The sequence below is a fragment of the Balaenoptera borealis genome (assembly GCF_965194805.1).
Source record: "Balaenoptera borealis genome assembly, chromosome: 13".
Classification (NCBI taxonomy): domain Eukaryota; kingdom Metazoa; phylum Chordata; class Mammalia; order Artiodactyla; family Balaenopteridae; genus Balaenoptera; species Balaenoptera borealis.
In genome coordinates, this window is record NC_138870.1 from 83844676 (window position 1) to 83870656 (window position 25981).

The following is a 25981-nucleotide window of genomic DNA, read 5'->3' on the forward strand; positions in this document are numbered from 1 at the left end:
GTAGCAGCCATTCCTTCTCCCAATGTACTCCTGAAGAATAGACTGGTTATTGGTTTCCACTTGTAAACGGAAAGCATGAGGCAAGGTGGAGGAGGTCTCTGGAGGAAAATGCAGACCACCAGGTTGTGGGTGTTATATTCATGAAGGACCTGCCTTACTTCTTTGTAAAACATTTAAATATAAAGGTGCTCAGCTGGGAAATTTCCTAACCTGGGAGTCCTAATTTGACCTATTCAGGACTGATTTCTTTCTTTTTTTTTTTTTTTTAATTTTCATTAAACAAGCAATTATAAATTTACTTATTTATTTATTTATTTTTGGCGTGTTGGGTCTTCATTTCTGTGCGAGGGCTTTCTCCAGTTGCGGCAAGCGGGGGCCACTCTTCATCGCGGTGCGCGGGCCTCTAACTATCGCGGCCTCTCTTGTTGAAGAGCACAGGCTCCAGACGCGCAGGCTCAGTAGTTGTGGCTCACGGGCCCAGTTGCTCCGCGGCACGTGGGATCTTCCCAGACCAGGGCTCAAACCCGTGTCCCCTGCATTGGCAGGCAGATTCTCAACCACTGCGCCACCAGGGAAGCCCAGGACTGATTTCTAATCTGCATTCTTGTTTGGCTCAGTCCAGTCTAATAAATATTAACTGAGCATTACTACGTCCAGGTGCTCCATGCTTAGGAAATGAAGATGAATATGACAAAGATCCTAATCTTGAGTGAGAGAGACAAACTAGTCAATAGGTAGTTTTATCGGGTGTAACGGGAGCACAGAAGGTTAAATTAGCACTCTAGCCCAGATAGAGGATGTCTCAAAAGGCTTCTCCAAGGAATAAATCTTAAGGAATGAATACTAGTGTGAAGAAAGGCAGCAGTTGAGGTGCAGAAAGAAAAAGGGGTTTCTGACACAGAATGGCTAGATTCTCAGGAATTCCATTTAGCACTTCCTGTGAAGGGAGACTATATTTTTTGGCTTACCTTGCAGTTTAGCAAGGGTCATGAAACTGAGTTCTGGTGAGTCAAATGTGGTCTAAAGTAAATGATGCACTTCCAAGCCTGGCAACAGAATATCCTGTGTGATCGTCTATGTTCCTCTCTCCCCTCCCCTTATGGCAGCTCTCAAAGAACTCCAAGATGGGAGAACCACATGATGGAAGAAGCCTGGATCCCTGAGTTTCTGCTTGGAGGAGAGCTGCCTAAACCACCATGGACTTAGTATGAGTGAGAAATAAATTTAATAATGTTAAGCCACTGAGATTTTGGAGTTGTTTGTTACAGTGGCTAGAGTTCATTACCTGATTATATAGACTAAGGAATAATAAGAAAAATCTGAATGACTTGCTGTCACTTCAAAGTTTATTTTATTTATTCCAAATGACCTTAAGGTCAACTACTCTTTCTTCCTTCCTCATTCTCCAATGGCACCAACATTTATCCTGAAAATGAAATAATCTTTTACACTGATCTAAGTGATCTAAGTGAGCATATCTGTTTGTCCCAGAACCAAAAGACATTTACAGAATTGAACAGATCTTGAAAAGACTCTAGAAACACCACAGCTTCTCCCACCAAGGACCATACCTACAGGAGGTGGAATACCCCACGCCCTCAGTTAGACCATGGGTCCAGTCGTGTATTAACTTTAGGTTAGGGCCGCCATACTAACGGTGCACATATGTGTGTGGGATTGTGTTTGAGAGTATATCTTTTACTGGATGTCCACAGGGTGGCAGGTCAAACATCGAATGGCATGAAATTTAAGATGCCTGCCAGTGAAAAGAAAGAAATGCAAGAAAAAAGAATGAGGGTAGATGGAGAGTGAGTGTGGCACAGGGGGATGAAAAGTTACCCTGTCAAAAGGTACAACAAGAGAATCTGTGCCTATAGCCTATGTTTTGTTGTTGCCCTTCTGAAAAATAGCAGAAGAAGCAGGAATGGTTTGCTATCGTTTTTCTAAGTGACAGGGAAATAAGACTGAACCTTCCTTTCTAGAGTTCTTAAAAAGTTACATTGGTTGTACAATTTCCCCCTAAATCTAGCACACATCTTCATCAACCATCAAGACTAGAATCAACAAACTTCTGAATTTCAAGCACCTTGAAAGAACTAGGGTCTTTAAGAGCAGAATCCTGGGCAGGAAGCCAAACTGAGATAATGTCACATTCATAATACTCCTTTGAACTCTGAAATAATTAGGGATTCTATTGTATTAAGACTTTAATTTTTGAAGTAGCAAAGTCACAGCTATAACCAAATCTGGTCCCTAATGCTTTGTTTAATTGATAAAGTGGAAAAAAGAACAATTTTGTTTTGGGGGGGCAGGGTTTATGCTCTCCAGTTTGCCACAATTTCCACTATTCCATATTGTCTTGCCTTTAAAAGTGTTTGAGTTCTCAGTCCTTGCCAGTATATCTCTGTATCCCAAGCTTTTTTTGGTCAACTGTTGCCTTTATCTATTTGTTCTGATCAGGTCTAAAGTTAAATGGTCCCTTTTACTGTCTAGCTTTGTTAGTTTTTTAAAAATGTGTTTAATTTGCTAATATCCTTAAAGTATTTTCCGAGAGAGTTTGACCAATTCACTTTCCTAATATAGATGGAAATATGCTCCTTTCAATAATGAAGCACCAATGAAGTATGAACATGTTTTTAAAATTTGTAATGTTTTATAGGATTCCTGATTTGTATGCATCACTTAGATCAGTGGCACTCAAATCATGAAGTCTTTATGTGCAATTGGCAAATCTTCAAGGTCTCTAATTTCTGTATGATTGTGTCATATCATGCTACATTATACCTAATTTTACAGATTAGAGACATGTGCCTCTTTTTTGAATGGTGATTACTAATGTGTTACTAAATCATCTAATTGTGAATATCACAGTACCATGAAGATGGCCCATGGAAATAAAAGATGCATTTATTGTTGTAACCATGTAATGGTTATTCCATTTTGACCTCAAATGTAGACATGGAAACTAGACTGTAAAGTGGATCATTATAAAGTGTATCTGTAGCAGGAAGACTTCTGAGATGGCCAAAGATCCCACCTCTTGGTATTCACACACTTGTGTAAATACCTCTTCCTATGTTTGGGCTGGATTAGTGGCTTGATTGTAATGAATAGAAGAGGCAAAAGGATGGGATGTTACAAAAGACTGAGATTTTCATCTTGCTAGCATGTTCTTGTCCTCTCGCTTATGCTGTTGAAACTAGCTTCATGTTTCTTTATGGAGGGGCCCATGTGACAAGGAACCGAGGAAGGCCTTCAGCCAATAGCTTGTGAGGCACTGAGGCTTCAGTCCAAAATCTCCCAAAGATTAGAATCCTGCTACCACCACATGAGTGAGCTAGGAAGTGGATTTTCCCCAGCTGAGTCTCAAGATGACTGTAGTCCTGTGAGAGACCCCAGAGCCAGAGGACCCAGCTAAGCTGCTCCTAGATTCCTTCCCCACAGAAATAGAGATAATAAATGTTGTTATATCCAAATAAGATTTGAGGTAACTTGTTATAAGCAATAGATACCTAACAGAGAATCTTGTTTTTCTATTGGAATAAGAGACAACTCTGTTTTTGTTTTGTTTTGTTTTCTTAAACCAAAATCTCAAACTGAGGATGGGGAAGGGGATAATTTATCTGGACAGAGGTGTTCAGTGCCATTCAGTGAAAAAAACAATTGAAACTATGTAGCCCAACACATACTGGTAAAATTGAACTGAACTTAAAAATGTAGGTGTTCATTATGCAGTAAAATAAAGTAGGCTTGCAATGAACAAAACAATGAATACCAGAAACTGTGCTATGATCAAGAGTCCTGTGATAACTACATTTACTAGTCATCAAATATTTTGAGTTTTGAGAAACTCCAACATGTAACTGAGAGAATGAGCCGGCAAGGAGAGGGAATGGCAGAGAGGCAGGAACATAACTGGGTATTGTGGAGGCCAAAAGAGGACCATGCTGACAGCTGACAAGAGTATCAGAACCTACTGAAGCCAAGGTGAGGTGAAAGCAGCTTATGGAATTTCTGCTCTGCTGGTCACTGGTGACCTTAGCACTGTTGTGTGGGGTGGCAGCAGAGGAACTAGTTAGACCCAAGTAGGCTGAAGGATGAGTGGGAGCAAAGGAAGGATGAGTGGGCGCAAATAGCAAGTGTAGACAATTACCAAGTAATTCCAAAAGATATTATGAAACAGGAAAATATAAGAAAAAATATTAAAAAGTGAAGTGAGCATGTGATATAAAAGTTGCTAGCGTGCCGAAATGCATTTTCAGTTCAGGATGAGAGATTAAGAGAGCAGATACACTATGGGCCTTGACACGAAATCCTGCAAACCTTTAAAATGATAATCCTTTGAATTCCTGACCTCCAGGTGTTATATTGTCAAAGGACAAAAGAGATTATGCCCTTATAAAAAGATTTTAAAGGATTATCCAAAAACTTGGCGACACAGAATTCTTACCTGGAAAAAGGTAAATTACACGTTGCAGATAAGTAATCAGATAATTTCCCTGTGTCTAGGGGACAGAAAAAGCCCCATATGCTTAAAGTTTCTAGGAGACAACAAAATAAGCCTAAGCCATCTTCTCATAGAACTTTTGGTATGTGTCCTTTCTTAAAAAGAGAAAAGGTAGTGTATATATGTCCATGCCACTCTCTCACTTCCAAATGTAAAATAGATAGCTAGTGGGAAGCAGCCGCATAGCACAGGGAGATCAGCTCGGTGCTCTGTGTCCAGCTAGAGGGGTGGGATAGGGAGGGTGGGAGGGAGATGCAAGAGGGAGGGGATATGGGGATATATGTTTATGTTTAGCTGATTCACTTTGTTATACAGCAGAAACTAACACACCATTGTAAAGCAATTATACTCCAATAAAGATGTTAAAAAAAAAAAAGTAAACTGCTATGGGGATGTACTAGGATTCCCACTGAACCTCAACCACCCACATACTTGAAATGATGAGGTGCCTTAGTTTTGCCAGTCATGTGGGTATTAAATGGTATCTTATTGTCATCTTAATTATCATTGCACCAATTACTAAGGAGGCCAAGCATTTTTTTCATGCTTATTTTCCATTAGTGTATCCTCTTAAATGTTATGCCTTGTAATTTATTCTGGCAATTATTTTGTTAATTTGCCTATGGTTCACTTATAAATTTGTAATATTTCTTTATGTAAAATAGATCCTTACCCTTTGATAGAAAAAAAAAAAAAAAGAGAGAAAAGGGTAAAAGTCGTGGGAAACTTTCAGACCTAAGGAAAGACTGAGTTGGGGTTGGTGAGGCAAGTGGATGCTGGGTGAAAATGGATAATTAAGCTTTGCTACTAAAGGTCAGGCACTATAAAAGAGAGGAAAGAATGGGTGGAGAAGAGGAATTAATGTGATTACTGTTCTAAAGATGTCTACGTGTAACACATTCTTTGTGTTCAGTGTATCGAATGAACTGGAGACCGTTCAGATCTTTGCACTGGTAAATACTTCAATATTAAAAAGGGAATATTATAGAAAAAACATTATTACCAAAAGAATAAACTTTTGTATTTGAAACTTGAAACAACAAATACAAATAAAGCATAAAAAACATGCATTGAACTGTGCTAACACATCAAGATTGCACTTAGCAAACCACCTTTTCTCTGTTTAGGAACAATCTCACCAATTCCAAAACACACTATGTTAATTAAAGGATCTCAGGTAGCAATCATGGAGTATTTCTCATGACAGATGAAGAACACAAATATTCTGAGGACCAAAATTGCACAAGCAAAATGAAGAGACATTTTGTCCATTTTTTGGCTGTGCAAAGTTAGAGTGAATGCAAATGAACGTGCTGGCAGCAGAATTACACTGTCAACCACCTAAAGATTGGGCTCATTACCTAAGAAGGCAAAGCATCAATCTGTAGCATTATAACATTTTGTTTGTACTGCTGAACACGTGTTTGGATGTTTTTATATATTCTCTACTCATTTGGGTGCATAGTAAGCACTTCAGCATCAGCCTCTTGATAGAAGCTTAATTTTGTATTATTTCTATTATATTGTTTTCTCTAATGGGAATGATATTCTGTCTTAAAAATAAATACTTCATTTATTCTTCAAATAATTCTGGGTTCAGGTTCTTTTGTTTCTCAAAATGGCCTGTATAGGATTATAGACACAGCTTAAAAATTGAGATACTCTTTGATTAAAAAATTTATATTTGAATAACATGTGAAAAAATATTCATTCGTTTAATCACTCATTCTTTCATTCTTTTAATGTGCATGTATTGAGCTAAGCACAGTGGGAAGGTCAAGGATGGATGTGACATTGTCTCTGCTCTCAGTATGCTTATAACATAAAAGTGGTAAAATATTATTAGTACCTTCAGACAGAACAATCATAGTGCCATCAAATCTCAGAGGAAAGAAAGAGCAGGGTATTCTTTCATTCCACAAATTATTTTTTGATGTGGTAGGCACTATTCCAGGGACTGGATATATAAAAGGGAACAAGATAGCCAAGGTCCCTTATTTCATTGACCTTGCATCCTGGGGGTGAGATGAAAAATAAGGAAGAAAACAAACAAATAAATAATATAACTTCAGGTAGCCACAAGTGCTATGAAGAAAACTGAAGCAGGACAATATGAAGGACAGTGAGAGTAGGTGAGGGGTGTGACTTTGAGCGCACAAAACCCTCTGTGAGGAGGTGACAGCTGAGTAGAGAGTTGATGGTGCAAGGAGCAAGCACTTGAAGATATGAAGAAAAGGCTTTCCAGGCAGACAGACCAATACAGAAAGGCTTTGAGGCAAAAATGAGTTTGGCATGTTCTGGAACAAAAAAGAAAGCCACATGACTAAAGTGTGGGAGAAAGGGAGAGTGAGAGACGAGGTCATATTGGTGGGACGGGGTCAGATCCTATTGACTTTCGTAGGTCATGATAAAGATTCTGTTCTAAATGAGAAAGGGAATCCACTGGAGATTTTAATCAGGATGTGGCATGATCTGATTTACATTTCTTTCTGGGCGCCGTGTGGAAATTCAACTGTAAAGTGGTAAGAAAGGTAACCAGGACAGAGATTAGGCATCTATGCGTTGTCCAGGTGAGAGGACCAATGGGAAATTGACTCAAGTAGTCTAACCTAGATGACAGGTTAGAATCTATTGTGGTAGCCTGATCAGAGGTGGTTGGTGTGGGCTAGGGTAATAATTACTAAGGTGGTGAGAAGTGGTTTCACTGTAGGAGAAGTTTCACAAAAAAAGTGATGTAGAACCGTTTGAGTTGAACTTTAAATGGCAGGCAGATTTGTGACAAGTGGGGAGACATTCACTGATTTACTGAGTGCCTACTAGGGGGCAGGCAATGTGGCAGGTTCTGGGGTTACAGCAGTGCAGGAGTCCTTGCTGAGAGTGAGGAGAAAACTTGCTGAGGAGCTAATATTCTAAGTAAAGATACAAAAGTGGCGAGATGAACAATATGTTAATAAGAATTACCTCCAGATACAGTTTTAAGGATGCTTTATTCTTTTTCTTTTAGTGTAGAAAACTGTATGACTAAAACTCCTTTGTATGCTTGACTTTCCTTGAATTTGCAAAAGTGGTAAGTTTCTATCAGTAGAAACTCAGTTCATTGTCAGTTGGCAAATTTCATCATGTCACTTCCTTAGAAACAGTGGTTAGTATTTATCTTTCCCATTCTGAGAAGGAGAAATTATAGCCTCCTCAGAAAGGAAAAGCACAGAGGAGAATACAAAATATATAATAAATTCATATATTTAGGTGCATCTATTACCGTCCATCTGCTACCCTGCCTCCAATCTTGCCCCCAGAATCTTTTTCCAAGTGTATGACCCAACTTCAACATTCCCTCCTTCTAATTCCTTTTGTATACAGTCTCCAGAATTAACTGGCCTAAAGCAATCTAGTCATGTCCATTCCCCTGTGCTTACAGAATAAATTTCAAATTCCTTAGCCTGATACCAACCTGACCCAACTTACTTTTTCGGTTTTAACTCTGACTCCACTCTCCAATTGTTTTAATCACATTGGATTTTTTCTTCTTTTTTTTAAAATTATTTTTTTAACCGTGGTGAAATAACAAAACGTAAAATTTACCACCTTAAACCATCTTGAAGTATACACTTTAGTGGCATTAAGTACATTCACATTGTTGTGCAAATCCCATTGGATTTTAAATCACACGAGTATCGAGTATCGCTGTTCCCCTAATGCTTCTGGCCGTTTGTTGCCTGGACCATACCTCTATCTGTGTGATTCCTGCTGGGCCCTGAAATGCCTTTCCCTTTCCTTACCAATTAAAATCCTACATATCCTGAAGACCAGTTGTTTTAGGCTCTTGTGAAACCTTATCTGGAAAACAGAAGGTCAACTCTGTTGCTAGGTAACATACTACTTAAAGTTAAAATGATGCCTGGTTGGTAAATTGCATCTGGATTGGGAAGATTTATACATGAACTACAAATACCTGATGGGGATGCGATATTTTGGACTCCCCTGAGTGATGACTTGTGATTAGGCAGGTTCCTTGTCCCTGGAGGCTAGGGCTATGGAGTTGTTACAAGAGATACTGCCTTTAAGGGCGTGAGGCTTCTAATCCAGGAACATTCTTGTACCCACCCTATATTGATCTTGTCTTCTTGCACCTGATCTGTCACCTGGGGGGCATGGACTGATGTTTGTACTGACATAAAGAATCCCACTGAAGAAAAACTCTGAAGCTGCCCTGCTAGCCAGTGGCATTTCCTGTATTACATCTTTCTTGATAGATCTACTGTGGCTCAGAGTAGTCTTATGAGTCTGAATGTTTAGTTGGACTAAGAAGACCTGCTTTGAGGAGTTGCATCAATATGCAGACATATTGTCCTAAATACTAATACCCTTTGCACACCTGAACTTAAAACCACTGGGACTATACTCAGGGCTAAGGTAATAAAGCATGGCTTACCTTTGGAAGGAGCTGGATTGCCTGTAGAATTCTTTGTCTGTGCCCAGAATTAAGGATTCCAATTTCCAACAGATCTTGATCTTCCATAACATTGCTTCCCTGAAACAAAACCAGAAATGTTATAAATTAAATCAGGCATTTTTACTGTGGGTAAATAATGATTTTCTTAATACAGAGATAAATAACCAACAAGTGATCTGATTTTTATAGACAAAAACATAGAGTCATTCTTCTGTGAGGGTGAGGTGAGAGTAGGTCACCTATATGACTGTGTTGAAGGTTCTGGGAAAGTTTTCTTTCCCTCACAAATACTCTCATGGCTTACTATTTATGGTTGGATTATCTGCATTGGGAATTCATTCCTGTGACTCAAAACCTTGTTCCCCTAAAAATGTATATGCTTCTAGGAAGAGTTGTCATTTAAAACTATCAGTGACCTATGCATTGAGGTGAAAGAACAAGTTTATTTTCCCTCTGAAAATAGATTTTGTAAGGAGAGCTGATGGAATAATTGAAGTATACTAGGCAAGTTAAAAGAGAGTTAATAATTAATCTTAAATATTGAATGTCAGATACCTGAATGAGATGTGAGGACAGAACAATGAGTAAAAGATGCAGGTCCCTGCCCTCAACTGTCTGTTCCTTCCAGTCCAGTGATGGAAACAGATTGTTCAAAGGCAGTTAGGATGCTGTGAATATGCTATGATGGTGACACATGCTTGGTAGTGTAGAGGGGATCTGGGATATGTTTGCAGAGGAGATGATGTCTAATCAGATGTCTGAAGGATGGTTTGGATTTAGCATTCAAAATGGGAAGGACTAGGAGAAATTATGTGCAATGTTGTGTGGGTAAGAAAGAACACAGTTTACTTGGAAACATCAAGTTCTAGGATAAGTTGGAGAGAGGAGTGAAAGGTCAGTCTGGAAAGGTAAGGAAAGGCCAGACTATACAGACGTTGTACGCCACGTTGAGGAATTTAGACTTCATCTTGACCATAATGGGAAGCCTGGACAGATTTTAAGAAAAGGAGTTACATGATGAAATTCCATATTTAGAAAGATCAATCTGTTTTCTGTGGCTGGGCCTCAGTTTCCTTACCTATAAAATGATGAGGTTGAGCCACATAATCTCCAAGGATCAGTCTAGTCCTGATATTCTCTGATTTCAATGATTTTTTGAACTCTGATTAATATTCCAGCACAGAAATTTATTTATTTTGGCTGTGCTGTGCGGCTTGTGGGTTTTAGTTCCCCAACCAGGGATTAAACCCGGGCCCTCAGCAATAAGAGGGCGGAGTCCTAACCACTGGACTGCCAGGGAACTCCCTGTAACACAGAAATCTATAAATGGCTTATTTTGTCCCTAAATTTTAGTCTTTTGGAGCTTGCAAGCTAGAGTTTCCCTTTAAATAAGTCTGTAGAGAAGTTCAAGAATTCAGATCACTGCTTTCTATGGACAAGTCAAACTCTGTCCTACTAATGTGTAAAATAAAAACGCTTATGAATAGAAATTACAGAATACCTATTTATGGAGAGAAATGGGTACTGATGAATATTTAAAGCAAAAGAGAATGAACTGGAAAGGGCAATCATGGGAGCATGGAGACCGTTAGGAGACCACAGTAGTTGTTCTATAGATGATGTGGGCTTATACTAAGGTAGTGGTCACAGGAGACAGAAAGAAGTGAGTGGATCTGAAAACTATCAAGAAGTTTGACTTGGTGATTGAATGCACAGAATGATGGAGGAATTCAGAATACACAACAGTTCCAGGCTTCAGAAGTAGGGGTGGATCGTGATGCCTTTTCCTGAGAAAGTGAAGGAGGAGGGGCCAGTTTACTATGGTGCAAAGACTAATGTCTTTCCCTGGACTGGCACAGAACAGATGAATGTAAGCAATTTAATATCGGACTATGTTATAAATGGATGTAATTGGCTGTTCTTAGAAAGATTAAAGCCATTAGAATGGCATCATAGCTAGGGATGTACAATGGGCGCTCACCGGACAAAAACATTCCACCTACGCATAGTAACATTCCTGTGCTTAAGCTACTCTGGCCACCTTGGAGAAGGCAGAACGATGCAGGTAGAGCAGTATGATAATAAAAGCCTAATGCAAACAAATAAGCCAGTCTTGGGAGTACGCCACAGGAAACACTGCTCTCAGAAAGTACTCAGTGCACACAATAGGGCATGGCTAAGGGTATAAATGACTTCATTTGGAGAAAGCGTTATTATTTTGGAAATGGACTAGTGTGTCATGAGCGGGATATATGATACCGTTCCGTGTTTGACTTTCACTCTTTAAGGGGTTTTCCAAAGAAGTTAAAAGGCCCTTAAAAAACAAAAACAAAAACAAAAAACCAAAAATCTTTGGCCACCTATGTATTAGATCATTATCTGGTTTTACACTGGCTAAATTACCACCTCACAACTTAAGCTTATACAAAATATAGAACCTGGGTTCTTTGTACAAACATAAAACACATCAGGATGCTATAGCCTGAAGTAGCTACTATCTATAGGTAATACTGAAAACTTGATTTCAGTGTTTGAATACTGAAATGATTTAAAAAATTTAATCCTTAAATCATAAACAATACGAAAAGACAACCCTCAGAATGGGAGACAATATTTGCAAATGAAGAAACTGACAAAGGATTAATCTCCAAAATTTACAAGCAGCTCATGCAGCTCAATAACAAAAAAACAAACCCCAATGCAAAAATGGGCAGAAGACCTAAATAGGCATTTCTCCAAAGAAGATATACAGATTGCCAACAAACACATGAAAGAATGCTCAACATCATTAATCATTAGAGAAATGCAAATCAAAACTACAATGAGATATCATCTCACACTGGTCAGAATAGCCATCATCAAAAAAATCTACAAACACTAAATGCTGGAGAGCGTGTAGAGAAAAGGGAACCCTCTTGCACTATTGGTGGGAATGTAAATTGATACAGCCACTATGGAGAACAGTATGGAGGTCCCTTAAAAAACTAAAAATAGAATTACCATATGACCGAGCAATCCCACTAGTGGGCATATACCCTGAGAAAACCATAATTCAAAAAGAGTCATGTACCACAATGTTCATTGCAGCTCTATTTACAATAGCCAGGACATGGAAGGAACCGAAGTGTCCATCGACACATGAATGGATAAAGAAGATGTGGCACATATATACAATGGAATGTTACTCAGCCATAAAAAGAAACGAAATTGAGTTATTTGTAGTGAGGTGGATGGACCTAGAGTCTGTCATACAGAGTAAAGTAAGTCAGAAAGAGAAAAACAAATACAGTATGCTAACACATATATATGGAATATTAAAAGAAAAATGGTTATGAAGAACCTAGGGGCGGAGGAGCTTCAAGATGGCGGAAGAGTATGACGCGGAGATCACTTTCCTCCCCACAAATACATCAGAAACACATCTACACGTGGAACAACTCCTACAGAACACCCACTGAACGCTGGCAGAAGACCTCAGACCTCCCAAAAGGCAAGAAACTCCCCCCGTACCTGGGTAGGGCAAAAGAAAAAAGAAAAAACAGAGACAAAAGAATAGGGACGGACCTGCACCAGTGGGAGGGAGCTGTGAAGGAGGAAAGGTTTCCACACACTAGGAAGCCCCTTCGCGGACGGAGACTGCGGGTGGCGGAGGGGGGAAGCTTCAGAGCCACGGAGGAGAGCGCAGCCACAGGGATGCGGAGGGCAAAGCGGAGAGATTCCCGCACAGAGGCTCGGCGCCGAGCAGCACTCACCAGCCCGAGAGGCTTGTCTGCTCACCCGCCGGGGCGGGCAGGGCTGGGAGCTGAGGCTCAGGCTTCGGTCGGATCCCAGGGAGAGGACTGGGGTTGGCGGCATGAACATAGCCTGAAGGGGTTAGTGCGCCACGGCTAGCCGGGAGGGAGTCCGGGAAAAAGTCCGGAGCTGCCGCAGAGGCAAGAGTCTTTTTCTTCCCTCTTTGTTTCCTGGTGCGCGAGGAGAGGGGATTAAGAGCGCCGCTTAAAGGAGCTCCAGAGAAAGGCGTGAGCCGCGTCTATCAGCGCGGACCCAAGAGACGGGCATGAGACGCTAAGGCTGTTGCTGCCGCCACCGAGAAGCCTGTGTTCAAGCACAGGTCACTCGCCACACCTCCCCTGCCGGAAGCCTGTGCAGCCTGCCACTGCCCGGGTCCCATGATCCAGGGACGACTTCCCTGGGAGAACACACGGCGCCCTCAGGCTGGTGCAACGTCCTGCCGGCCGGCCTCTGCCGCCGCAGGCTCGCCCCGCCTCCTCCGTACCCCTCCCTCCCCCCGCCTGAGTGAGCCAGAGCCCCCGAAGCAGCTGCTCCTTTAACCCCGTCCTGTGTGAGCGAAGAACAGACGCCCTCAGGTGACCTACACGCAGAGGTGGGTCCAAATCCAAAGCTGAACCCCGGGAGCGGTGCGAACAAAGAAGAGAAAGGGAAATCTCTCCCAGCAGCCTCAGGAGCAGTGGATTAAATCTCCACAATCAACTTGATGTACCCTGCATCTGTGGAATAACTGAATAGACAACGAATCATCCCAAATGGAGGAGGTGGACTTTGGGAGCAACGATATATATATATTTCCCCCTTTTTCTCTTTTTGTAAGTGTGTATGTGTATGCTTCTCTGTGTGATTTTGTCTGTATAGCTTTGCTTTTACCATTTGTCCTAGGGTTCTGTCTGTCCATTTTTTTTTTTTAACTTAAAAATACTTTTTTCTTAATAATTATTTTTTATTTTTATTTTAATAACTTTATTTTATTTTATTTTATTTTATCTACTTCTTTCTTTCTTTCTTTTTTTCCTCCCTTTTATTCTGAGCTGTGTGGAGTACAGGCTCTTGGTGCTCCAGCCAGGCGTCAGGGCTGTGCCACCGAGGTGGGAGAACCAAGTTCAGGACACTGGTCCACAAGAGACCTCCCAGCTTCACGTAATATCAAATGGCAAAAACCTCCCAGAGGTCTCCATCTCAACGCCAAGACCCAGCTCCACTCAATGACCAACAAGCTACAGTGCTGGACACCCTATGCCAAACAACTACCAAGACAGGAACACAACCCCATCCATTAGCACAGAGGCTGCCTAAAATCATGATATGGCCACAGACACCGCAAAACACACCAGCAGACGTGGACCGGCCCACCAGAAAGACAAGATCCAGCCTCAGCCACCAGAACACAGGCACTAGTCCACTCCACCAGGAAGCCTACACAACCCACTGAACCAACCTTAGCCACTGGGGACAGATACCAAAAACAACGGGAACTACGAACCTGCAGCCTGCAAAAAGGAGACCCCCAAACACAGTAAGTTAAGCAAAATGAGAAGACAGAGAAACACACAGCAGATGAAGGAGCAAGGCAAAAACCCACCAGACCTAACAAATGAAGAGGAAATAGGCAGTTTACCTGAAAAAGAATTCAGAATGACAGTAAAGATGATCCAAATTCTTGGAAATTGAATGGAGAAAATACAAGAAACGTTTAACAAGGACCTAGAAGAACTAAAGAGCAAACAAACAGTGATTAACAACACAATAAATGAAATTAAAAATTCTCTAGAAGGGATCAATAGCAGAATAACTGAGGCAGAAGAACGGATAAGTGACCTGGAAGATAAAATAGTGGAAATGAGTACTGCAGAGCAGAATAAAGAAAAAAGAATGAAAAGAACTGAGGACAGTCTCAGAGACCTCTGGGACATTAAATGCACCAACATTCGAATTATAGGGGTCCCAGAAGAAGAAGAGAAAAAGAAAGGGATTGAGAAAATATTTGAAGAGATTACAGATGAAAACTTCCCTAATATGGGAAAGGAAATAGATAATCAAGTCCAGGAAGCACAGAGAGTCCCATACAGGATAAATCCAAGGAGAAACACGCCAAGACACATATTAATCAAACTATCAAAAATTAAACACAAAGAACAAATATTAAAAGCAGCAAGGGAAAAACAACAAATAACACATAAGGAAATCCCCATAAGGTTAACAGCTGATCTTTCAGCAGAAACTCTGCAAGCCAGAAGGGAGTTCCAGGATATATTTAAAATGATGAAGGAGAAAAACCTACAACCAAGATTACTCTACCCAGCAAGGATCTCATACAGATTTGACGGAGAAATTAAGACCTTTACAGACAAGCAAAAGCTAAGAGAATTCAGCACTGCCAAACAAGCTTTACAACAAATGCTAAAGGAACTTCTCTAGGCAGGAAACAGAAGGGAAGGAAAAGACCTACAATAACAAACCCAAAAGAATTAAGAAAATGGTAATAGGAACATACATATCGATAATTACTTTAAATGTAAATGGATTAAATGCTCCAACCAAAAGAGATAGATTGGCTGAATGGATACAAAAACAAGACCTGTATATATGCTGTCTACAAGAGACCCACTTCAGACCTAGGGACAGATACAGACTGAAAGTGAGGGGATGGAAAAAGATATTCCATGCAAATGGAAATCAGAAGAAAGCTGGAGTAGCAATTCACATATCAGACAAAATAGACTTTAAAACAAAGACTATTACAAGAGAAAAAGAGGGACACTGCATAATGATCAAAGGATCAATCCAAGAAGAAGTTATAACAATTGTAAATATTTATGCACCCAATATAGGAGCACCTCAATACATAAGGCAAATGCTAACAGCCATAAAAGGGAAAATCGGTAGTAACACAATCATAGTAGGGGACTTTAACACCACACTTTCACCAATGGACAGAACATCCAAAATGAAAATAAATAAGGAAACAAAAGCTTTAAATGATACATTAAACAAGATGGACTTAATTGACATTTATAGGACATTCCATCCAAAAACAACAGAATACACATTCTTCTCAAGTGCTCATGGAACATTCTCCAGGATAGATCATATCTTGGGTCACAAATCAAGCCTTGGTAAATTTAAGAAAATTGAAATCCTATCAAGTATCTTTTCCGACCACAATGCTATGAGACTAGATATCAATTACAGGAAAAAATCTGTAAGAAATACAAACACATGGAGGCTAAACAACACACTACTTAATAACCAAGAGATCGCTGAAGAAATCAAAGGGGAAATTAAAAAATACCTAGAAACAAATGACAATGAAAAGACGACAACCCAAAACCTATGGGATGCAGCAAAAGCAGTTCTAAGAGGGAAGTTTATAGCAATACAATCCTACCTTAAGAAACAAGAAACATCTCAAATAAACAACCTAACCTTACACCTAAAGCAATTAGAGAAAGAAGAACAAAAAACCCCCAAAGTTAGCAGAAGGAAAGAAATCATAAAGATCAGAACAGAAGTAAAGGAAAACGAAATGAAGGAAACGATAGCAAAGATCAATAAAACTAAAAGCTGGTTCTTTGAGAAGATAAACAAAATTGATAAACCATTAGCCACTTATCAAGAAAAAAAGGAAGAAGACTCAAATCAATAGAATTAGAAATGAAACAGGAGAACTAACAACTGACATTGCAGAAATACAAAGGATCAGGAGAGATTACTACAAGCAACTATATGCCAATAAAATTGACAACCTGGAAGAAATGGACAAATTCTTAGAAATGCAGAACCTTCCGAGACTGAACCAGGAAGAAATAGAAAATATGAACAGACCGATCACAAGCACTGAAATTGAAACTGTGATTAAATATCTTCCAACAAACAAAAGCCCAGGACCAGATGGCTTCACAGGCAAATTCTATCAAACATTTAGAGAAGAGCTAACACCTATGCTTTTCAAACTCTTCCAAAATATAGCAGAGGGAGGAACACTCCCAAACTCATTCTACGAGGCCACCATCACTCTGACACCAAAACAAGACAAAGATGTCACAAAGAAAGAAAACTACAGGCCAATATCACTGATGAACATAGATGCAAAAATCCTCAACAAAATACTAGCAAACAGAATCCAACAGCACATTAAAAGGATCATACACTATGATCAAGTGGGGTTTATCCCAGGAATGCAAGGCTTCTTCAATATATGCAAATCAATGAACGTGATACACCATATTAACAAATTGAAGGAGAAAAACCATATGATCATCTCAATAGATGCAGAGAAAGCTTCTGACAAAATTCAGCACCCATTTATGATAAAAACCCTGCAGAAAGTAGGCATAGAGGGAACTTTCCTCAACATAATAAAGGCCATATATGACAAACCCACAGCCAACATTGTCCTCAATGGTGAAAAACTGAAACCATTTCCACTAAGATCAGGAACAAGACAAGGTTGCCCACTGTCACCACTATTATTCCACAGAGTTTTGGAAGTATTAGCCACAGCAATCAGAGAAGAAAAAGAAATAAAAGGAATCCAAATTGGAAAAGAAGAAGTAAAGCTGTCACTGTTTGCAGATGACATGATACTATACATAGAGAATCCTAAAGATACTACCAGAAAACTACTAGAGCTAATCAATGAATTTGGTAAAGTAGCAGGATACAAAATTAATGCACAGAAATCTCTGGCATTCCTATACACTAATGATGAAAAATCTGAAAGTGAAATTAAGAAAACACTCCCATTTACCACTGCAACAAAAAGAATAAAATATCTAGGAATAAACCTACCTAAGGAGACAAAGACCTGTATGCAGAAAATTATAAGACACTGATGAAAGAAATTAAAGATGATACAAATAGATGGAGAGATATACCATGTTCTTAGATTGGAAGAATCAACATTGTGAAAATGACTCTACTACCCAAAGGAATCTACAGATTCAGTGCAATCCCTATCAAATTACCACTGGCATTTTTCACAGAACTAGAACAAAAAATTTCACAATTTGTATGGAAACACAAAAGACCCCGAATAGCCAAAGCAATCTTGAGAAAGAAAAACGGAGCTGGAGGAATGAGGCTCCCTGACTTCAGACTATACTACAAAGCTACAGTAATCAAGACAGTATGGTACTGGCACAGAAACAGAAATATGGATCAATGGAACAGGAGAGAAAGCCTAGAGATAAACCCATGCACATATGGTCACCTTATCTTTGATAAAAGAGGCAAGAGTATACAGTGGAGAAAAGACAGCCTCTTCAATAAGTGGTGCTGGGAAAACTGGACAGCTACATATAAAAGAATGAAATTAGAACACTCCCTAACACTATATACAAAAATAAACTCAAAATGGATTAAAGACCTAAATGTAAGGCCAGACACCATCAAACTCTTAGAGGAAAACATAGGCAGAACACTCTATGACATAAATCACAGCAAGATCCTTTTTGACCCACCTCCTGGAGAAATGGAAATAAAAACAAAAATAAACAAATGGGACCTAATGAAACTTAAGAGCTTTTGTACAGCAAAGGAAACCATAAACAAGACGAAAAGACAACCCTCAGAATGGGAGTAAATATTTGCAAATGAGGCAACTGACAAAGGATTAATCTCCAAAATTTACAAGCAGCTCATGCAGCTCAATATTAAAAAAACAAACAACCGAATCCAAAAATGGGTAGAAGACCTAAATAGACATTTCTCCAAAAAAGATATACAGATTGCCAACAAACATATGAAAGTATGCTCAGCATCATTAATCGTTAGAGAAATGCAAATCAAAATTACAATGAGATATCATCTCACACTGGTCAGAATGGGCATCATCAAAAAATCTACAAACAATAAATGCTGGAGAGCGTGTAGAGAAAAGGGAACCCTCTTGCACTATTGGTGGGAATGTAAATTGTTACAGCCACTATGGAGAACAGTGTGGAGGTTCCTTAAAAAACTAAAAATAGAACTACCATACGACCGAGCAATCCCACTAGTGGGCATATACCCTGAGAAAACCATAATTCAAAAAGAGTCATGTACCACAATGTTCATTGCAGCTCTATTTACAATAGCCAGGACATGGAAGGAACCGAAGTGTCCATCAACAGATGAATGGATAAAGAAGATGGGGCACATATATACAATGGAATATTACTCAGCCATAAGAAGGAACGAAACTGAGTTATTTTTAGTGAGGTGGATGGACCTAGAGACTGTCATACAGAGTGAAGTAAGTCAGAAAGAGAAAAAGAAATACCGTATGCTAACACATATATATGGAATCTAAAAAAAAAAAAAAAAAAAAAAGGTCATGAAGAATCTAGGGGCAAGACAGGAATAAAGATGCAGACCTACTAGAGAATGGACTTGAGGATATGGGGAGGGGGAAGGGTAAGCTGGGAGAAAGTGAGAGAGTGGCATGGACATATATACACTACCAAATGTAAAATAGATAGCTAGTAGGAAGCAGCCGCAAGCACAGGGAGATCAGCTCAGTGATTTGTGACCACCTAGAGGGGTGGGATAAGGAGGGTGGGAGGGAGGGATACGCAAGAGGGAGGGGATATGGGGATATATGTATATGTATAGCTGATTCACTTTGTTATAAAGCAGAAACTAACACACCATTGTAAAGCAATCATACTCCAATAAAGATGTTTAAAAAAAATCAACAACAACAAAAAATACACATTAAAAATAAAAATTTAATCCTTAGCGACCACTGTTCTTCCTCTAAACCACCACCTTATCTATCTTCCGTAAGTGAGGAAACATTTTGAAGAACTGTAGGGAAGTTAGACAACTTCTCTTTGGGTCAAATATCCTAGCATACAGGACAATTACCAAACACTTTTGAAAAATGAGTGAAACTGTGAAACGCACAATGCAAATGGTGAGAATGTGCCCAAGAGGAAATGGTCCTAGTTGTGGAAATGTAAAGAAAAGGATTCACTGTCCCCAGTGAGGTATTCCGTTGGAAATTTTCTATTTTCTTTCTTATTGTAATATATAGGGATAGCAAAAACATCCTGGTGCATCATCTAGCCAGTCTTTTTTCAAAATAGCACCAGGCTTGGAGTCTAAAGACCTGGGTCCAGGTCTTATCCGGGTAAACATGGCTAAGTCATATATTAGTTCTGAGCCTTGTGGTCCTCACCCATAAAATGAAGCCGTTTAACAAACACCCATTCAGTTCTAAAATGCTATTATTTCAGTCATGCCCAACTTTTGATTAGTATCATTCTATGTAAATATAGATTGTATAATTTGAAACTACATTTTAGTGTTTCAGAACTTGTAACAAATTGTTTTAAGGAGTAATTATAGAGAAGTGCAAGAATGCATTTTTTTTTTGACAAATCAATCTCAGTACTAGGAACTTACAAAATTTCTTATAAGGAGAAATCATAGAATACCTTATTTTTGTAGTATCATGGATTCTCACAGCTTTTCAGAGAAAAATCAAATGTTTCAAATCTTGCAACTAATCATTTTGCTTGTACTTGGGTAACAGCTGTGTTATCAAGGACAATAAATATTTCCATTCTTTCTAGGGAGCTGCAGTTTATTCTCTTATTATCATTTGCCTTAACTGAATGTTAGAAAATCTCAGCTTAATTCCTTTTTTTCTCAGTAAAAGCTGAACATACACTCTAGCTTTCTCTTTCTGCCATCCATTTTTCACATGACTGTCAGATCAGTGGTGTCTGGAGTAGAGTTCCATCAGGTCCGTCTTCTACCTAACCACCTACCACACTGCACTCTCTACCCCCTCATCTCCTTGTACACATGATGTCTCTACTTTTCATCTCCCATTTACTCCTCAACCCACCCCAATAGGCTTTTACCCCCATTAACTCCATAGAACTTCTCCATGAAATATTAAGAATGACCTCTCAATTGCCGTATCTAGTTGATTCTTTTCAATCCTGACTTCAAGGATTCATTGGCCACATGTGGCTGGTGGCTACATATTGGATAATGCAAATATAGAACACTTCTGTCATCATAGAATGTTCTATTAGACAGTGCCTCTCTACAGTCAAAGACATGGAAACTGTAGTTGAATCACATAAATGGGGCAATAACGAGGATGTGACAGGGAATCAAAACAGGCAGTCAAACAAACACATGAATCATTCTCAGGATATAACTGATGCTCCTGTAAGTCAAAGTTCATGAACATTAAATTTAGAATCTTTAGCAAATTCTCTTCTAATTTTTCAGTCATTAAAACAAATTAGTAGCTGGTTCTGCTTTCATTAGTGTTTCTTCATTATGGGGCTAGAAATCTATGCTACCAAAATGACAAGTCCAATTGAGAAATTATTTACTATATTCTTAGCACACTACCAGGCACATGGCACAGACATTTAAGGAATAATAATCAGTAGATAAAGTTGTTTAGTTAATGACTTTCTAGAAGGATCAAAGTCCCAAGGCAGTGTTTTTAGAACAGCTGTTTTTTTCACTGACAGGAAATGTCTAATCCAGGGGGTCTTTGTTGCTTTCTTAAGTCATGGAGCGAAGAAAAGTAATGTAATATTTTATGCACTAAGAGTTGAAAGCTGAAGTTTCTATGACCATGGGGAGAATATCTTATGTATTGGATTTTTTCAGCTGTGATAAACTAATAAGATGACCAAATAGAATAAAAAGCAGTGCTTTGTACTTAATGATCCATTTGAAGTAGAATAGCTATTTATTGAAATCATTTCTCAGAAGTATCTCTGCTAATCTTTTCTGTCTCTGAGAATTTCAGCTTGAAAAGTTCTCTTGTTTTCATAACTTTAATGTCATATCACATTCATTTAGAAGCCTTTCCTTCACATTGCATATTATATAAAATGCTAAGGAAACATATTTAAGGACCATAGAGAACTGGTTTCTTCTTAATATAAGCTTGAGTTGGATGTTATTTATTCTCTTCAGTTCAAGACTGAAAAAAATCAATAAGATACTATCGATTGGAGGAGATTTCTTTTGCTCTATAATTAACTAAATTAGATTCTTCTTTACAGTTTGTGTGGCCTTAAATATTTAAAATAGAATATTTCGGTAGTAGAATGAATGATACCACGATCTTGCAAATTCACACGTGGAAAAACATATTTTAGTTTATTTTTAATATAGCTTTTTTTACAGCATAGGTGGTATAAAACATGGTGGTATAAAACTCTATATGATTTTCTTGGAATAACAATGCTACCTTAAGCTTCTATAAAGATTTTGAGTCAATTTGATATCAGTTTACAGGTAAACGCAATGTATGTCTTTGCTGCATGATAACGATAATAACTACTGTGATAAATACCAGATTTATAATCCCTTATCAGTGTTGGAACAAAGCTTTATTTAGTTTATCAGACAGAAACATGAGTTACCGTAAATGATCAGATAATGATGTGCTTCTTCCAATTTTAATTCCCTCTCTCACATTAATGAAACGGCAGTAGAAGAAAATTTTGTAGTATACTTTTTACATCTCTATCTTAGCCTTCCATTTTAACATATCCTGTCTACTGCAGTGGAATTTCTTGTTCACAACTTAACTAAATTTCCATGTTTTTAGCTTATGAAGAAAGTTTCCTAGATTTTTTAGACCACATGGATTACTAATTCAAATAAATGTCACATCGCTGAGCAATAAGTTAGACAGCATCTATATATATATGCAAGTTCTATATTTGAATAAATAAGCTATATCTTAGACTTGTTTCTTACAGTTAGCATTTAACAGTTCACATGATTATAATAAGTTTTATACAACCAATTTTTTCCTTTTTATTTTTCAAGGCTTTTTCCCCTTTGAAACATCTATTTTGAAGCTACAGAGAGAGAGAGAGGGAAAGGGAATTTAAGTAATCAGTTACGTATTTCTTAAAGCATTGAGCAAGGTTTGGTGATATCATAAATTAAAATTATGATTCATTTGCAACATGTGTTCATGGAGACTTTAGAATTATGTATATTTATTAAAGACTGTCTTTGGTCAAAAATTTCATAGTGGCCAAAGAGGAAGTCTATTCATTTTTCAGGATGTTAATCCACAATTCACACAAGAAAGAAGAAAAGTGATGTGAAAAAAACTTATTTGTATGTTCTTACTTTTTTCCTGATACATACATACGAAAATATAAAGCATATGAACACCTATTGTCTTCTTTCTATTTTCCCATTAATGGCAGTTGGTGTAAGTTAGCATAAAGTAAATTGCACACGTATTGAGTTCTTGTGCCAGGCTCTTTTCTAAATGCCTTAGATATACTACTTTATTTAATTCTCACAAGAAGTCTCTGAGGTAGGTACTTAAATAACTTGCTCCCAATAGATGACAGGAGTCTTTCTCATAACTATCATCTGACACTGCCTCCAGTGGGGTTAGCGCAGGAGAGAAAAGGTTCAGTAAAAAAAACGTAGTTAGACCTAAACCATTTGTATTTTACTTTGAACCATATGAAATTCACATTTGAAAGCAAATGTTCTAAAGTATTTTATGTTTGGTTTTACAGAGTTTAAGCAGTGATGAATCCCTCTTTATAGAAGAGCATTTGGAAAGCCATCTGACCTATTCTTCCCTCCTCTGCTCCAGTCCTTTCTGTTCACTGAATCACGGAATCAGGGTTGGCAGGGACCTGGGTTTTTTCTAGTCTAAATGTTCCCTAACTAACTGCAAAGCTTTAACTTGCCTCTCTCTTTTGAAGCGTGGTGTCTAGCTGGGTTACGCCATTCCCAAAGGGGTAGGGGGGACATTAAATGCTTAAAATGGTCTTTTCCAGCAGCTGAGTCTGAGCAGGGGGTGAGAATAGGGTTGGGGGGACACCTCGGTCCTACTCTTTTAGCTCCCACTGTGCTGCGGACTGAGTGTGACAGGAGAGCTATTAGAAGAACATGCCAAAAGTGGAGATGAAAGGAAAACAGTTAGCAGCTGTCCTGTGTCCTTTTCCAATCACAAGCTGTGAAGTTAAAAAAAAATTTTTTTTCCTTGGGTAGGCTGTACATAATCTTGGCAGGTATCTAAGTTTTGTTCTTCTATCTAACATGCTGAATATTTCCCAGTGCCTCACAAGAGCAAAGTGAGCAGCGATTAGGTTAGGTTGGACCCCCTGCTCTTAACAGAAGAGGAACACGGAACCTTTGTATTTACAGCAGGATCCTCTGGCAGATGACCTCTCGCTGGTAATGCAGAACTCCAGAAGGAAAGGCTCCTCCTGGAGACGACCTCGCGCTGGTGATGCAGAACTCCAGAAGGAAAGGCTCCTCCTGGAGACGACCTCGCGCTGGTGATGCAGACCTCCAGAAGGAAAGGCTCCTCTTGGAGATGACCTCGCGCTGGTGATGCAGAACTCCAGAAGGAAAGCCTCCTCTTGGAGATGACCTCGCGCTGGTGATGCAGAACTCCAGAAGGAAAGGCTCCTCCTGGAGACGACCTCTTGCTGGTGATGCAGAATTCCAGAAGGAAAGGCTCCTCTTGGAGATGACCTCGCGCTGGTGATGCAGAACTCCAGAAGGAAAGCCTCCTCTTGGAGAAGCAAAATTTACTCCTGGGTATGACCAGCACAACCACACACAGGAAAAAGTGCCAAAAAATGATTCATAGTTAACTACTGGCCATCAACCAGTCACTGAGTACTAGATACTCTGCCCTTCTATTTATAAACCTTCCAACAATCTTCTACTATAAGTGGTAGTATCTTCATTTCATAGACAAGGAAACTGAGTCTCAGAGCTATGAAGCAATGTAGCCAGGTTTACATGGTTAGTATATGGTAGATTTGGGATCAGTGTTTTATTCAGTCAGACTCTGATGCTCATGCTTCTTTCACTACAGAAAGAGAGCCAAATGTTTAGTAGGGGACCTTTTCTGGATGCAGATTCCAGTCAAACAGATGTGTTACACTGCCAAGAAGTAACTCCCATGACCCTATTTTCACACACAGCCTTACGTGTATATTGACAGACCATTAAGAGTGACTGCCATGGTTTCTCCAACACATTTTACTGCAAATATATTATTTACCTCCTGAAAGGTCAAGTGGTTAGTTCTTCCAACTACCTTAGTGTAAGCTAGAACCAAGCATGTTAATATAAGTGATCCAGGGTGTTCGTGGCTAAAGCACCAAGTAACTGGCCATGTTCTGAACCGGGATGATGCTGGGAGGTGGGGAATGACAACATGGCGTTGAGTTGGTGCTTGTCAGCTCTTCTGCAGAGCCTTGTCAAACCCTCTGGCTGGTCAAGTGGGAAAGTAAAGTTCTCAGGGTCAGAGCCATGTTTGGGTAATTTTCCTGTAGGTCTCTTTCAAAGTCAGGATTTAGGAGGGAAGATGTCTAAAAAGGAAATAATAAGGTAGAGGATGTCCGAGAATGAATTAAGGACATTTATGTTCCTAACTTAACATGTTCTGAATCCAGAGAGAAGAGGGTGAGTTGCAGTCCCTTGGGAAGGAGGCTGTGATGGTGAAGGTGGATAATTTAGCCCTCTGGGAACTGGTAGGCCAGTAATAAAGGCGACTCATTAGTCCTTCAAAGAGATGGTGTTCTCAAGGACCAGACATCTCCAGATTTAAGGATGATAAGGTCTTCTGACACTGAGAGCTATATATGGAAATAGCCAAATAAACATAAAAGGAGAGGAGGAAAGAGGAAGAGAAAGGCAGGGAGAGAGGGAAGGAGAGAGAGAAAGTGTTGCTTATTAAGGGTGAAGGTGGTAGTAAGGGAAGTAGGGTTGCCAGATAAATACAGAAATTCCAGTTTAACTGGGATCGTGTATTTTTCTTTGCTGAATCTGGCAGCCTTGGAAAGGAGACCACTGAACGCTGGAAACAAACTGGCAGAGTCTAGTCCAGAGTCAAAGCTACCACGGAGGTAGGACCTGCCACTCATTAATTTATTCAACATATATTTGTTCAATTAATATTTTGTGAGCACTTACTATGTGCCAGGCACTGGGCCAGGTCCTGGGATACACTGAGAATAGGACAGCAAGATCCCTCTACTTTTAGAGTTTACTGTCTAGTGGGGAAAACAGAAAAATAACCTAATAAAAATAATACAAGTAATTATCAGTTAGCAAAGTTTTATATATGCCAAGCACTATTAAGTGCTCTGCCTTGTTGATTGCTCACAACAACCCCTGAGGTTGGTACAATTATTACCCTGATTTGCAGATGAAGCACTGAAGACAGGGAGAACCTAATAATCTGCCCAAGGTCACACAGTTAG

General features: G+C 39.2%; 1 protein-coding gene and 1 pseudogene across 18 annotated transcripts in view; both read right to left on the reverse strand.

The window, feature by feature from the left end:
* The window catches only part of ANKS1B (ankyrin repeat and sterile alpha motif domain containing 1B), a 1131483-nt gene that overhangs the window by 318679 nt on the left and 786823 nt on the right, over positions 1–25981 (reverse strand). For all 17 annotated transcript variants that reach the window (XM_082349568.1, XM_082349580.1, XM_082349581.1 and 14 more), the window contains one exon: positions 8940–9038. In XM_082349568.1, coding sequence (XP_082205694.1) covers positions 8940–9038 — 99 coding nt within the window. The remainder of the gene's footprint in view (positions 1–8939; positions 9039–25981) is intronic.
* The window catches only part of LOC309608938 (AP-3 complex subunit sigma-2 pseudogene), a 510311-nt pseudogene that overhangs the window by 64163 nt on the left and 420167 nt on the right, over positions 1–25981 (reverse strand). The gene's annotated exons all lie outside the window — the stretch shown is intronic.